This window comes from Coturnix japonica, chromosome 15 (genome assembly GCF_054131305.1).
Source record: "Coturnix japonica strain WE chromosome 15, WE-NBRP24, whole genome shotgun sequence".
Lineage (NCBI taxonomy): Eukaryota > Metazoa > Chordata > Aves > Galliformes > Phasianidae > Coturnix > Coturnix japonica.
In genome coordinates this window covers 14003613-14017749 of record NC_140677.1, presented here as the reverse complement: position 1 = coordinate 14017749, position 14137 = coordinate 14003613, and the positions used below count along the sequence as shown (strand labels likewise).

Below are 14137 nucleotides of genomic sequence, written 5' to 3'. Positions count from 1 at the left end.
TGTACTGCTCCAGTACACAAAAGTCAATTTTATGAAGAACTTGCACAAATCCCCAAATTCAATAAATGCAATAACATTAACAAACCAATCTACCTTCAAATACACACTGTCAAAAGTTCAAAGCCATTATGATGGGCAACAGTATTCACAAGCATTGACAAAAGCTTTGATCCAGGAAAGAAATATCGACCAACTTGTTTTACTTAGAATGCACTCTCACCAATTCAGCTGTTTTTGTTAAAAACAAATGAAACCTTTGACTGTACATCAAAGTAAAGTCCCAGGTAATTCATCTTACTGAACTTATATGTCACTGCAAGAAAAATCCAGTCAAAATTTGCATGTTCTCAGAAGCAAACACTAACAACTAATAAACCAAGCACTTTGCTCTGTAACGTTCTGTGTAACAGACCGCCAACAGCAGCCAGTTAAAACACAGTTTGAGGACCATTGACAGCCTGACCAGATCCGCAGACAAAACACCACTATGTGCCTTGCAAACTTCCATTTGCTTTGTAGTCCAAGCCCTGGATTCAAACATAGAGAAAATCCCCAACATCTGTTCACTTGGACACTACTGAACTTTAATTCCCACTGAATACACTCATGAAAGGCATTTAAAAAACAATATTTATCTTTCAGGCTCTTTAACCCACAACCTTACGTGCTACTAACAGCAGCAGAGAGCAGGGGAAGATGACAGATCATATTCTCTTCTCTGAAGCAATGAGGAATTAATGTGCTCTTTCTTCTGAAGCAGAGATGGACACAAGCAAGTTCAAAAAAGAACAGAACAGAAATCTACCCTACTTCATTTAAGGGAACAACCTTTATAATAGATTTAAGAACTAAGAATGTGTGTTGGAGAAGAGCTTACTTGAGATTATCTTCAGCTTCTGAGGAGGGGAAGGAAGGTTAAATGCCTCATGTATCACCTTTGTCTATGTCAAACAGGGCAGCACATTGTCAAGCAGACAGAAGTTTCTGCTGCAAAAGGGTTAAAATCAACAACAACAAAAAAATCAACCCTCACACAGCTCCTATTTAATGCCTGATGAATCTTCTCTGCTAAAAGCAAAGCTGTGCTTTATTTTCATGGTTTAGCAGCTGGAAAGTAACAAAAGAGACTGACAGCATCAACAGAACTTAAGCACAGCTTGCTTACAGAAGTTACCTTCTATCTCAGGTAAAGAAGGTACGTCATTCTCTACTTATCTGCGTTAATCATCACCCGACATATGGTCATTTGGCAGTGGCCATATTCCATACTTTAAACTGCTTTTACAAAGTGGACTAAATAATAGTGAAACAAGGCTATGTAGTAATTTGAGGCTTGTGGCTAGAAGAGTTCTCAAAATTATCAGCCTGATTTCTAGAATTTTTAGAGGTTTGTTGTTAAGGTCAGCTCCTCTCTGCACACCAACACAAAACACTCCTATCAGAATATTCTTCAGAAGGATGTTTACCTTCTTAAGTGAACTAGAGCTAAATATTCTCAAGTTTAACTGTGCCACCCACCATTAACAGCATCTGTGAAGGTCTCTATCTACCCCTACAGACTTTGCCCTGTTCCTCTTAAGTGAACAATCAGAAGTTTTATAAACCTGTGCAGTTCCTCGGTGTAAGCATATAACCCCAACCATTAATTATTGATTCAGATATAACGTTCAGCACCTCAAATCCTCTTATTTACTAGACATATGCTACATATGACATGTATTTAAGATAGTAAAATATTAAAATATTCTACCATTTATAACATCATGACATGACCTTTATTCAATGCTAATTTTAAAAGAGGAAGATTTAGTTTCTGCATCTGAGAAAAAAATTCATTTGTATGCACAGCTGAAGCAGCATTTGATATAATACAAAAATCCTTGGCATCGTATCCCAGCTATCGTCGTATTTCACCTCTGCTGTGGCTTCAGCTGTTGTGTCAAGGCAGCCAGAGGTGATGCTGAGTGACATTGCTGAGAAATCATCTTGCAGGCAATGAAGTTCTGTAACGAACTATATACTGGTTTGCTCTACCCGTTCAGGTCTTGATGGATAATAATATTCTTTTGTCTCACATGGACTGTGTTCATCACATGTGTGAATTAGTCTGAAGTTCCTTAAGGAAAAAAGTTTCAGGCATTTAGATTTCATACCTGAATCAAAACTGTATCATGTTTTAGATATTACTTAGATTCAAGGCAATGTGTCCAAGACAGAAAGTACTTAAGACACACTGAGTTGTACTACATGCGTATCTTAACTCTGAGGACAAACGAGATATCAGAAGATTACCTACAGTCCCTAATCAGCTGAAAAGCTGACGTGTTTTTTCTCATTCACAAACTTCCTTCCTTTTACATTTCCTTTCCATTATGCTGAGCTCATACATCTTACAGTTCATTTTCTGTTAGTGAAGAATTAAATGAAGGCTCTCAGTAGGACTTCTGACCCATGTCACTGACCACAACAAATCAACACAGGTCTTGGGAATCTATTGGTGCTATTTCAAAGCTACTTTCTGCGACTTAATCCATAGATTCTTCCTCAATGAAAAATGGTCTTTAGGATGAGGGCAAAAGCCCAGTTCCTAAAAACAAGGTCACCTTTTTGTGAATCAAAAATAAAATGCTTATAACAAATTATTTGCCAAAAGAGATCTGGAAAATCTCAAGACTGTCAGAAAAGATCTCGTGCAACTTGTTGGGCTATGGCAGCCCAGGAAAACTCTACTACTGTTCTTCTAGGCTGACTGAGGTGTTTCTGATTCAGCTAAGTTTTAACAATGAAAGAATCCAAAACTGCAGCAGTTTGTTACCATTTGAGCCAATCTCCAATAAATACTGGGCAATCCTCTCTCCTCTGGCTCACCCTCCCCAACTTGAAGCATTAGAATCAGCTCCTTCCTGAGAACAGTCTGTAGTCAATGCCTCACAGCACTGATTATCTCCTATACAATTTCAACAAAATAAAGAATATATGAACAGCAATAACGAACTGCCTTTTGAGAATCTAAGAACAGCTGAAAACATTACCTAACGTTCAACACCCTGTGAAACGTCATTAACTTCAAAGCATGTGAATCACCCCAGACACCTCTATAATGGAAACAAAGCAGCTGTTTACCCACACATTACAATGAAGCAGAACCATGCAAGAACAATAAAGATAATTTTTATTCCCAGTTGAGAGCGCAGAGAGAAAAGCTGTAATTAAATAGAAACACAACCAGAAAGTCAGGGGGTCACACAGGCCTGCTCTGTCAGAACAACTGTTAGACCTCTCAGAACAGCAGCTGGATCAGAAATGCTGCTGTCCACCTCGTTTGAATGATGACCTCCTCAACACAACCTCCCAAGCAAAGAGGGGAAACACTCTCCTCAGTGTTATCTTTAAAGGCTGGGGTGCTTCCAACTTAATGGTCCATTCCTCCCTAAAGATTTATCCTCAAAGTTCTGTGCCGCACTGACGCAGTCTGCCCATCTCGACTCATGAAACTGACAGGATCACAGTTATCATTATGGCTGTAGGCCACACTACAAAGAATACGCTAAACTCCAGTTACACACAGCCCAACATACAGATGTCTGAGCTTCAGCGCCCATGGCTGCTGCTCTATTTAACTCTCCACATGATCTGAGATCAAGTCTGGTCCACTCTACCATGAAGGCCAGGAGTGAAAAATAAATGAAAGTAAAACTGTGAACTTTTTGTAGTACATGTGTAGGAACAGCAGTAAATACACCCGGTGACAGAAAACACATCAGGTTTGTATCCACACCAGGTCATAAGGATGACCTGAGGGGCCACATACACTTACCAACAAACAAGGAAGTTAGCTCTCTTTTTCTCAGCTCTTACCACAGCATTTAAACTCCTGACACGTCCATCCTTGTTAAACTGGAAGATCTCTAAAGCGGAAACTGAAATTTGTTTGGCCCAAAGAATGGAAGTACCCCTCCAAACAGGACTGACAGACCTTGCAGTCACTACGTGAATGGAAACCAAGCCATAAACGCTGCATTTTCTTTGTTGGCACAATGCAGAGCAACAGGGAACTAACTGAGTCCTTTGTTTTTAAGCACAAGTTCAACTCAAATGACACTGAACTACTGAAAGAACCTGATTACCAGATACACTACCTCAATTTCCTGAATTAAAGGCTCCCAGAGCCATCATTTCAATATTCCATTTATCCCACAAAGATAAAAGAGTTGCATTTTTTTGTCATGTCAAAACTTGGCTTTTTTTTTTAAAAAAAAAACAACTTTATTTGTATTAATTGCAATTTAAAATATTATAATTTAAAATTATTCATGATAATGTTATGAAAATGCCTTTGCCTCGGGTAAAGAAGCAAAAGAAGATTTATTTAGCTAAATTTGCAGCCCTCTTTAACGTAATACTGGGGCTTTGTGCTACAGTGGATTAAAGCAGCATCTGTTCTTCTCTGGAAACCTGGAGTCAAATCACAGCAGTGCAGTACATTTGCCATCTCTATCTGTACCCTAATTACAATTGCCCTTACCCAAAAGAAAATTCAATTCCTGCAAGACACAAGAAGATCTGTATTTATGTAACTGAAGTGTTTTTGGTTAGTGAGTGTTACTAAAAGCCCATGGTTGCTATTTTCTGGAAAATAAAGATGCAAAAATTAAACAAAATCCATATTTACATAAATATTGGTGCAAAATAGCAACATACAAGATGCTAAAAAACAAACAAACAAAAAAAAACTTAAATGCTCAGGGCTTGATTCTATTCTTGTAACACAACAGTCTTGTTAGACCACAGAAAAATAGAAGTGTAATTGGGAAGGTGAATTTGGCTTGTGCCTACACTATGCTGAAATATAAATGAATGCTAAACAAAGCACTTACCAAACACAACACACTAAAATGCTTCTCCTCAAACCCTGCTCTTACACTCGAGTGTTCTGTTGATCAGGCAATATGTAGGTTAAAGGCACATCCTTGTACATCTAATGTAATAACTAGGGCAATCAGAGCTCCATCTTGAATACAGTTTCTGAGACCTCCTGCAGTTCTGTTATTAAATAAACATAAAAGCTATAATTGATTGACAGCTGCTGTGATTGAAATATGCCCAGCTCTGAAATTAACAATAAAATTCCCACTGATAAAAAAATAACTATGTGAAAGGTTAAGAAAGTTGCATCCTTCCTGAATGACAGTAAACCCTTGCAATGAAGAGGCACATCCCAGTTATTCTACATCCATGTATTATGATGCTCAAATCAAATAAATTTTTTTTTTCTCATCAAATTCTGGTGCTCCATAGTTTTTTTGAATGCAAGCAGAGACACCATGTAACTTGAACCATCCTCTGCATCTGTCAGAAGTAGGCAGAAACTGGGAGCTGTGTGGGTTTACAGCAAAGGGCACATTAGTCTGAATCCATGAGATCCTATGGAAGTGTGGTAGATTAATTCCAGGACAGCTCTATGCCATTAATATTCCAAAACAAAGATACTCTGAGAGCAGGCTAAATACAGTGTTACTCACTGAGAGAAGCACAGCTGAAGCTATCAAATTAAGGCAATACAGTGCCTTGAATTCCAAGAGGAGCACCACACAGTGTGCAAGAGGACACGTTTCAGCAGTAAAGCAGCATCTCACTTGTAGCACGTGTTTCGCAGTGCTCTGCTAGATTCCTGATGTCCAGGTTGAAAGGGTGTTAAATATATATATATATATATATATATATATATATATATTGTGATATATATATATATATCACAAAGCACAGGTGAATAATAATAATAAGATTATAAAATAAGAGATATTAAATACCACATCTGGAAAACTGCTGGCTTGGGTCCAGGATGACAACCTGCATCCACCACCAGGGGATGGGGCTACCACCAGGATACCCTTCCTCATTCACAGCTACTAACCTTGCTGTTCAGAGCAAACACTTTTCAAGGGTAAGTTATTAAGCACTCAAAATCAACTATGTAATTCTGAGATCTTCCTCTCTGTTCAGAAAGTTTGATCCCTGAATTGACATCTTTGCACCTAGAAGAAAACATGATCAATACACAGAAAAGCTCTGTTTCAGAGTTGTTGCTGCACCTGAAATCCTAGCACCCAACCTCCAGATCCTCACAGGTTTGAAACAATTCCAATCTGGAAGTGATGGAAGACTGTTCTCACGATGGTAAATACTTGGAGGAACACTTTCAATAGCCCTACAAACATGAATATATTTCTCTTCAGCAAATTTGAGCTTTGCAATTGTGCAATGCGGTCACAAGGCGAGAAGTACTACGTAAAGCCCTTCATTTCTTACTTGGGAATAAACCACATCTCAGGTCTCAGGAGAAGCACCCAGCCCAGTGCCACTGAACACACCTCCTCCAGCAGGGAGGGCCCTGGCACTGCCTGGGCTCCTAGCAACCTTCCATACACACTTCTAAAGCAGAGCAACAAACCAGTTACTGTTCTGCTCTGTATGTGCACCTTTCAGGTGTAAAACTGAACACTCCGAGCTTCCTTACGTGCATTCAAAGTATTGAATTACAGCTTTTTAAAGGACTGAAATCATAATTTGCTTTTAACCGTGGCAGAATTCCAGGAGAGAATCTGAAGGGATGAAGAAAGAACTAAAAGCTGTTGATATAGTGAGTGCTATAACTTTCACTGGTTAGTTCCATCTCTCGTATTAGAACTGGTAACTTTGACTACATCAAATTAGTAGAAATGTTGAGGGGGTTGAAGCTGACTTCCCATACAAAACCTCAGCAAGGACTAGGCCATCCATTTAACTAACTGAAAAAAGACAGCAGAAATTACGTGGCACTACCCTCAATAGCTGAAATTTCATAACTAGGAGAACACAACAACAAAGCAAACCCGATATAAAAGTAGATGCAAAATGAGAAATGGATCATTTTATTCAGCAGGGCTCGAGTTCCCTCAAAGCATGATAGAGATGAACTCCTATTAGACACGGGTATCTGCCACAAGAACTGAAACAGTTAAACACAACCATCTAAACTAAGTACTCAGCAATTCCTCTTTCAGCACACCAGGCAGAATAATCAAGTTGAACTGAAAGGAAGTGCCAATATAGCAATGTGCAAACATAGGAAAAAAGCACTGAAACAATGACTGAATGGCAAAATATTACTGTGTGAATACAGGCAACGTGTAACCGAGGGAACGTTTAGGAATTATGTTACGAGCAAGCCATGCAAATGTAATGTGCTTTATGCAGATACTGCCAACTGCACACAGAACGCTTAACAGATCAACTTTGTGCTCCTTAAGGATAAAAACAGGCTCAAATGTATGACTGTAAACTATATTATCAAGCGTTTTTCTTATAGAAACAGCAACAAAACCGCCCTTCTTCTTTCTTTCACAGGAAAGACACTGTAGCAAGTCACAAGCAGTTACATTGAATCCGGTCACTTCCTCCTTTTATATTTCCCCACAAAAGCACACACCCAATTTAATACAGGGCCTATCTTCCCTCAGTTGGGGATTGCTGTAACAGTCCATCAGCGCTGACTGTCATCAAGTTATTATTTGGAACGCTGGAACATCCCGAGCTGGATGGGACCCATCAGAATCACCGCGTCCAACTCCTGGCTCGGCACAGGACCACCCAAAGCCCAGACTGCTGTCTGAGCGCGGCGTCCAGGCACTGATTTGTACATGTAGTTCTCAAGCAGCTCCGAACTGCGGTTTTGTAGCTTTGACACATTACCGGCTAACAGCATCACAGCGATACGCGTTAACACAAGCCCAGCTTTCCTTTCTTCCCGCAGCAGCCGCTCTCCGTGCACTCTACAGCGGCCTTCCAGCCCCGCGCCCACCCAGCCCGGGGGTCCCTGCGCATCCCCCATCTCGTTGCAGGACGCTGCCAGCCATTGAGTTCTCAGAAGCACAAAGTTACGGAGCGAAGAGCAGCTCCTGTTAAAGCTCCGTGCAGCTGCACACCTCGCGTACGGCAGCGAGGGGAGCTCGGACGGCGGCGGCCCCGCACAGCCACGGCTCCTCCGAGCGGCCGGGCCCCAATCCCCGCCCGCTTTCGGAGCAGGAGGAAGCCGGGCGGCGAGCGGAGCCCTTTGTGTGTCGGGACCCATTGCACGGCTTACCAGCTGTCAAGCTCCAGCTCCAGCAGCGACTGTGTCCTCTCGGAGCTGCAGTGCAGGCACCACATGGCTGGGCCGAAGTCGCGGACGGAACGCTCCGCTCTGCCACCACCATAGCCGCCCCTCGGCGCTCCGCCCCCGCCCGCTCCCCTCGGCGGCCGCTGTCGGGGCGGGCGGGGAAGGGGGGGGGGGGGGGGGGTGGAGGGGACGGGCTGCTGGGTGTTACCGGGTTATTACCGGGTTATTACCGGGTATGACCGGGCCCCGAGAGCCAGCGGTGCCCGCCGGAGCCGGCCCTGAACCCGGCGACGCGCAGGTGCCTCTCGGCAGCCCAGGAGGGGTTTTGCTGAGCGCTACGCGGGTATAATTAACGCCTGGAGACTTAATTACACCTACAGCGAGCTTCAGGAGGAGACTGGGGCCTTCTCGGGAATGCCCTCTTGTTTGGAGCACAGCACAAAGGGCTTTTCCAATAGATTCCTTACAGCAAAGCGGCTTGCTAACATCCAGATTATTATCACTTTTTATTTTTCTTCCTTTTCTTTCCCCACCGGCATCCAGCTGTTCCCATGTGCCTCGCTTCTGTCTCCCTCCATCTGCTAAAAATAATCCTTCCAGTTTCTTAGAAATTATTTAAAGTCCAACGTGAAAGCGTGTGCAGGACTGAGGAATGCCAAGGCCCTGCCCAGGGCTGTGCTGAGCCTCTGCTGCAACCCAAGGAGCATCCCTGGAAAGCACAGCACACAATAGCCAAGCTAAAAGTATTTCAGATCCGCCAGAATAAGAGCATAAAATAGGAGTGCAGCCTGTTTCAAATCCCAGCTCAAGGCAACGGCAGCAGCTGTGCTGGTGGCACATATCCCACCCATTTATTCTGAGGCATGCAGCTAAGCAAGGAAATGGAGCAGTGTTGTCAACTTCACAGACATTCAAAACAGAATCTAAGCTTCCCTGTTGTTGTTTTGAACGTTAGCACAACAGCCCCAATCCTATTTCTTTTCATTGAAGCATCTTTTATACACTGCATTAGAATGAGACGGGCTGAGGTTCTCAATTACAAGGCAGAACGCGAACTCATCCGGCAGAGCGCACACAAAGCAGCATCTAAAGGACGATGGCACACGAAGGGCTGTGGAGGCCTGGGGACAGAACAACCCTTTTGTGAGGAGTGTTTGGTTTATAATAGGAAAAATATATATACATCTGTCAGAGCCAGATTTTTGGATTAAAATAAATAACTAAAATAAATATATTAAGGTCCCATTAGCTCTCATTGCTTCACTGAATCCTGACCCAGAAAGCTTCTAGTTTTTGCTGTATCATGCCCTCTGTATTCTGCATTTCTAAGTGGGAAACTTCCACTGCTTCAGAAAGCACAGCAGCTCCGGCGTGAAGCAAGTTCTGGCAGGCAATAGCTCCTCACCGGGATCATAAAGAATAGCCCAATTTTATCATCACTATTTGACACATGAGTAAGAATCTCTCCCATTTTTATTTATTTATTTATTTTAAGTGGATCCGCAACGCAGGGATTAAAGTAATGGAAAAAAATTAAGTCTAAACAGAGTTAATTAAAGCTTGGTCATTTATAAATAAAAACCATTTTATCTCCTACAGTTCTGGAAAAGGTGCTTTAACTTTCATAACCTTACACACTCACACACCTCTTCTGTAGAAACCACACAGTTCTGAAAAATATTAACACTGAAATTGCATGATTTTTTTCCATGTAACATTTAACACTTCTTTTCCTAATCAAACATGATTTTGATTCATGAGGCTTTCCAAGTCATCCTCCCTCAAAGCCTGGACAAAAGAGAGGGCTTGCAGTGCATCTGGAAGGTTAACCCAAGATCTGAAGTGATAAGGAACCAGCCAGTTCTGGAACCTGTTGCTGCCAGGGAACAGTGCCTTACAGCTGCCTGCAGTGCTCAGAATGCTTCCTGAGCTCCTCTGCTGACCTACAGCACCAATAACTGAAGCCTACTCGCTCTTTGCTGTTCACAAAGACTGATCCCAAAGCATTTTTAGCTTTACAGGTCAAAAAGAAAAGCTGAAACTGCACTACAAAGCCAGTGACAAATATTACTGCCTACAGGTACACAGAAATGAGCGTTTCAAAAAACTTCAAGGCCAGTATGATTAATATCCTGTAATAATACAAGAAAGCAAGATGAATTCTGAGTTTCCTGTGAAAACATTTCGTGGAACCATCAAAACAACTTGCTTTCCAAATTAAGTTTCCCTTCATCAAAATAAGCATCATGTCTGTGTAAGCTGGAGAAACTGTCTAACCACAGCCACTCCTTGTCTTCATTTGGATGCCAGGGTACTGCACAACTGGAAAGTCATTAAGAAAACAAGAACCATTCTTGGCTGAGTTTTTGGTTCATTTTTCAGGGGTAGGAGGGGATGTTGGGGGACACATGGCCAGTGAGCTGACTGCTAAAGGCTTCGTTCCTCATCATCTGCACAGCTTTGTACTGAAGTTTTTCTTTGTACCGTACTTTTTAGTAATGAAAACATTCCAGCACATAAAAACAGCCCAGATCCCTGTAGTTTGGAGAATTCTCAGAAGTTTAGTCAGAAGCTAAAAACACTGCTTAAAGAAATCAGGTTCAAGAAAGAGCACAAATAAAAGGCTCAGCTGTGTCCTTGTATTGTGTATACAACATACTTCTTATTTACAGTATATACCATGAGAACTGATCGTATCTTTCTGATGATAAAAGAATCAAAATGACTTAAGCCCAGTTAAACACCTGGATCGAATACGCGTTTTGCAGTTTCCTCAGGAGGCATTAGGCATGGATTCCAATGAGACTGGGTCTAACCAGCTTTCAGTGAAACTCAAATATGTTAAGGAAGGACACACCTACACTAACTGTTTTGATAGTGATGTTACTGCACGCCTATAAACCAGAGACTATTTACATTGCAGTGCCTGCTTTCAAGATCTCACAGTTATCCAGGCAGACTCTTCACACAGAACTCTTTGACATCGTAGACAGACGCTACAACCATTCCATGTTTTTCTGGTCCTGACTCAATGCCCTTCTGCTCCAAGCTTTGTCTCTATGTGTAACCAGGCACAAATCCAAAGCAGACATAAGCAGTCCACAAGTCAGCTGCTAAATGGAAACTGGTTTCCAGAGGAGAAACCAAGTGCAGACAGTTTGAATGTAGGCTGGATATAAACCAGAAAGGGCAGCTCAGACACTCTGATCTCAAAAGCAGACACACCATTTTCTGAAAATGTTTCCTATTTCAGAACCTGTTGCAGTTTTCCTTCAGCAGACACAAGCACTAGATAAGCAAAATAACCAACCAGTGCTAACAAACCTCATTTCAAACACGACACGGATAATGGTTATAGCTTCCCCCACCCCCAACTTCAATGACTCCAAATTCTCAGTTTGCTTTGACCACTCTCCTGTAAAATTTCCATTAAATTACTTTAAATCTCTTTTAGTCTTTAAAACCTGAAGCAGAGATTAAATGACAAAGTATTCTATAAGCACAAGATCTCACATGTACTCTGACACAGGAAATTAAACACAGAAAAACAAATTATTGATGCACTACACAGATGGCATCGTGGCTTCTGTGTCAGGGCAGCCTGGTGCAGTTATTTATGGAAGAATCTCCTGTATATGTTTAAGCATTCCAAACCCATCTCTGCTAGACCACGACCCATCATGTAACAGGCAGGTTGTGATTTTTCAGGGACAGGTGGGACTTGAGTTTTTAGTACAGTCTTTTTAGTGGCACATAGCTATGGGTTTTTTCTTTCCTAACAACACAGGAACAGTATGTCATGCTTTGTATCAAACACATAGGTGATGTTTTAGGCCTCAGAAGAGGGTGACCAGGAGGGTTTGAACAAAGCTCATGTGGACTTCTACTCCACTCATCTGAACCTTCTAGGAGGCTTTGGCAGAACCAATATGACACACAAAGACTGTTTGTCCCTTGTTCCCCAGCTGCCATTTTGACATGTAGCTGGCACTGGAGCTGCCACCAGGACACTGTAGAACACAGAGCAGGGTAAGAAGACAAGAAAGTAAATTTTCCTATCTTAGTACCCTTGCTCCTAGCAAACTGTTGGAGCACAACTAATAGTATGACACCAAGTTATCTCTGTTCATAAAAAAAGATTCAGCTGACATAAGAAGAAATTAAGGAACTAGGAAATCTGTGCGCAAGAGGAAGTAAGCCAAGATTTCAGCTATGAACTCACCCTCACTAGATCGGAAATTAGGGGTAAATAATTCCAAAGCAAGCAGGAAAAGCTTACAATTACAAAGCTGGTTAACTCACTGGAGGTGTTGGCGCACCCACTGCATGTCACTCCAGTTTTCGGTCAGTGTGACCAATAAATACTAAAGAGCAACTCACAAATGCAGCTTCTATTTTGCTGTCATTCTTATATTTAACTCTTCAGTAGTGAACGTTAAACTATTCAGTCTTCCTTGCTAAAGCTGACTGTTTTATTTCTAGTGCAGAAACATCATTAAACCTTAAATTAAGCACAGCACTGAAATGTTGCTATACTCAGTAATCTACATAAATCATTGTTATTTAATACGTTAATAGCTAAGATAAAGTTTATAAACCCCAGAGTGCAACAAACTCAATTTGGAATTACAAGCACACAGCAATTTGTAAAACATGTCATCTAAATCTACAGTAATTATGACCCTGCTTAAGGGTAATTCCCAACTTAATCACATTAAATACACTATTATTTCCAAGACTTAAAAGGCTAAAATGGGCATTTATCTTGTGTTTTGCTTGAATAAAAGCAAAGTGCTGCCCAAGGAAGGAAAAAAAAGAAAAAAAGAAAAAAATCCCAGGGTTCTCAGGTTCTCTCTTTATATACAGAGCATGAACATTCAAAGTCTTGTACAATAAAACACACACATGGGCCTAAATATGTCGCTTCTTTCTCAGTCAGGTTTTGGGGGTCATTAATCCAACTCACTGCTTGAAAAAGTCACACTAACATATAAGGATCCCTCTCCTCTCCCCATGTTGAGTTCTCAGCTTCTCATGCTCCTCCCCTCCATGGTTACCTGTACACGTCAGGAAAATAACCTGCTTTAAAAAAACCAACCCAAACATTGGGATATATTGATTTCCAGGTTACAGCCCAACTCCTTCCCACAATATTCTGTTCAGGCATCACATGACAGTCATTAATAAACATTAACTGATTCCACGTGCAGACATAGCACACCATGGTAACTTCCCCACAGGACCTGGAATAACCTAGAAATTCTTATATATGCCAGGTAACTCTTCACAAGCCAATACTGCACTGTACTTATCCTGCTTTTGTATCCCCAGAATGGATTTTGTATCTTCTCTCACATGAGCTCATTCATTTCCTATGGCTGTGTCCTACTTCACTGTTTTGTTTTGTTTTTAAATGCCAGTAACACAAAAATTGGAATTAAAACGATAATTACAACTTCATTTTTTAAACTGAACTTAAAAGGCCTTTAAATAAACACATCTGGGAAAAGGCCTTATGGCGTCGGTTGCCATGGAGCAGGCAAAACAATGAATCTTTGTAGTCATTCTGCTCTTCTAAGAACAGCTCCAAAGGCTATTTAAGGCAATGGAAATCTTCTCTGACCTGGGGAGGTTGTGGACTGCATACTGTAATTTGCAGCTACCTATCTCAAAAAAGAAAAGCACACCACAGCTTTACAAAATATAAGATAGCTTTATCCCCGTGTGAAAGATAGCGATACTGAAGCACAAAGACCATAAACCCTCACAGAGGAAAACCACAATAACTATTCAAAGTGACCTTGCAGATCTCTAGGAGAGCTAAAAGTGAAGCAGATCTACGCATTCAGCTTCTTTATTCCATTCCATAAAACAAGACACTCAGCTCTTGAGAGTGAGGAAAGAAAAGGGTCTGCCTTTTGCTCCTCAAAGGAAACCTTGCCAGTGAAAGTCTGCAGCAAACTCTCTCCTTAGGCCTGGTTAGAGGATTGGAATCAACAT

General features: G+C 41.4%; 1 protein-coding gene across 19 annotated transcripts in view; it reads right to left on the bottom strand.

Annotated features, from left to right (window-relative positions):
* IQSEC1 (IQ motif and Sec7 domain ArfGEF 1) overlaps positions 1-14137 on the bottom strand; it is a 247199-nt gene that overhangs the window by 44270 nt on the left and 188792 nt on the right. For 2 of the 19 annotated variants that reach the window (XM_085516921.1, XM_085516931.1), the window contains exon 1: positions 8123-8259. The exons of the other annotated variants lie outside the window; for them this stretch is intronic. In XM_085516921.1, coding sequence (XP_085373047.1) covers positions 8123-8187 — 65 coding nt within the window. In that variant the 5' untranslated portion in view covers positions 8188-8259. Of the gene's footprint in view, positions 1-8122; positions 8260-14137 lie in introns of those variants that run through there. 19 annotated transcript variants of the gene reach the window in all.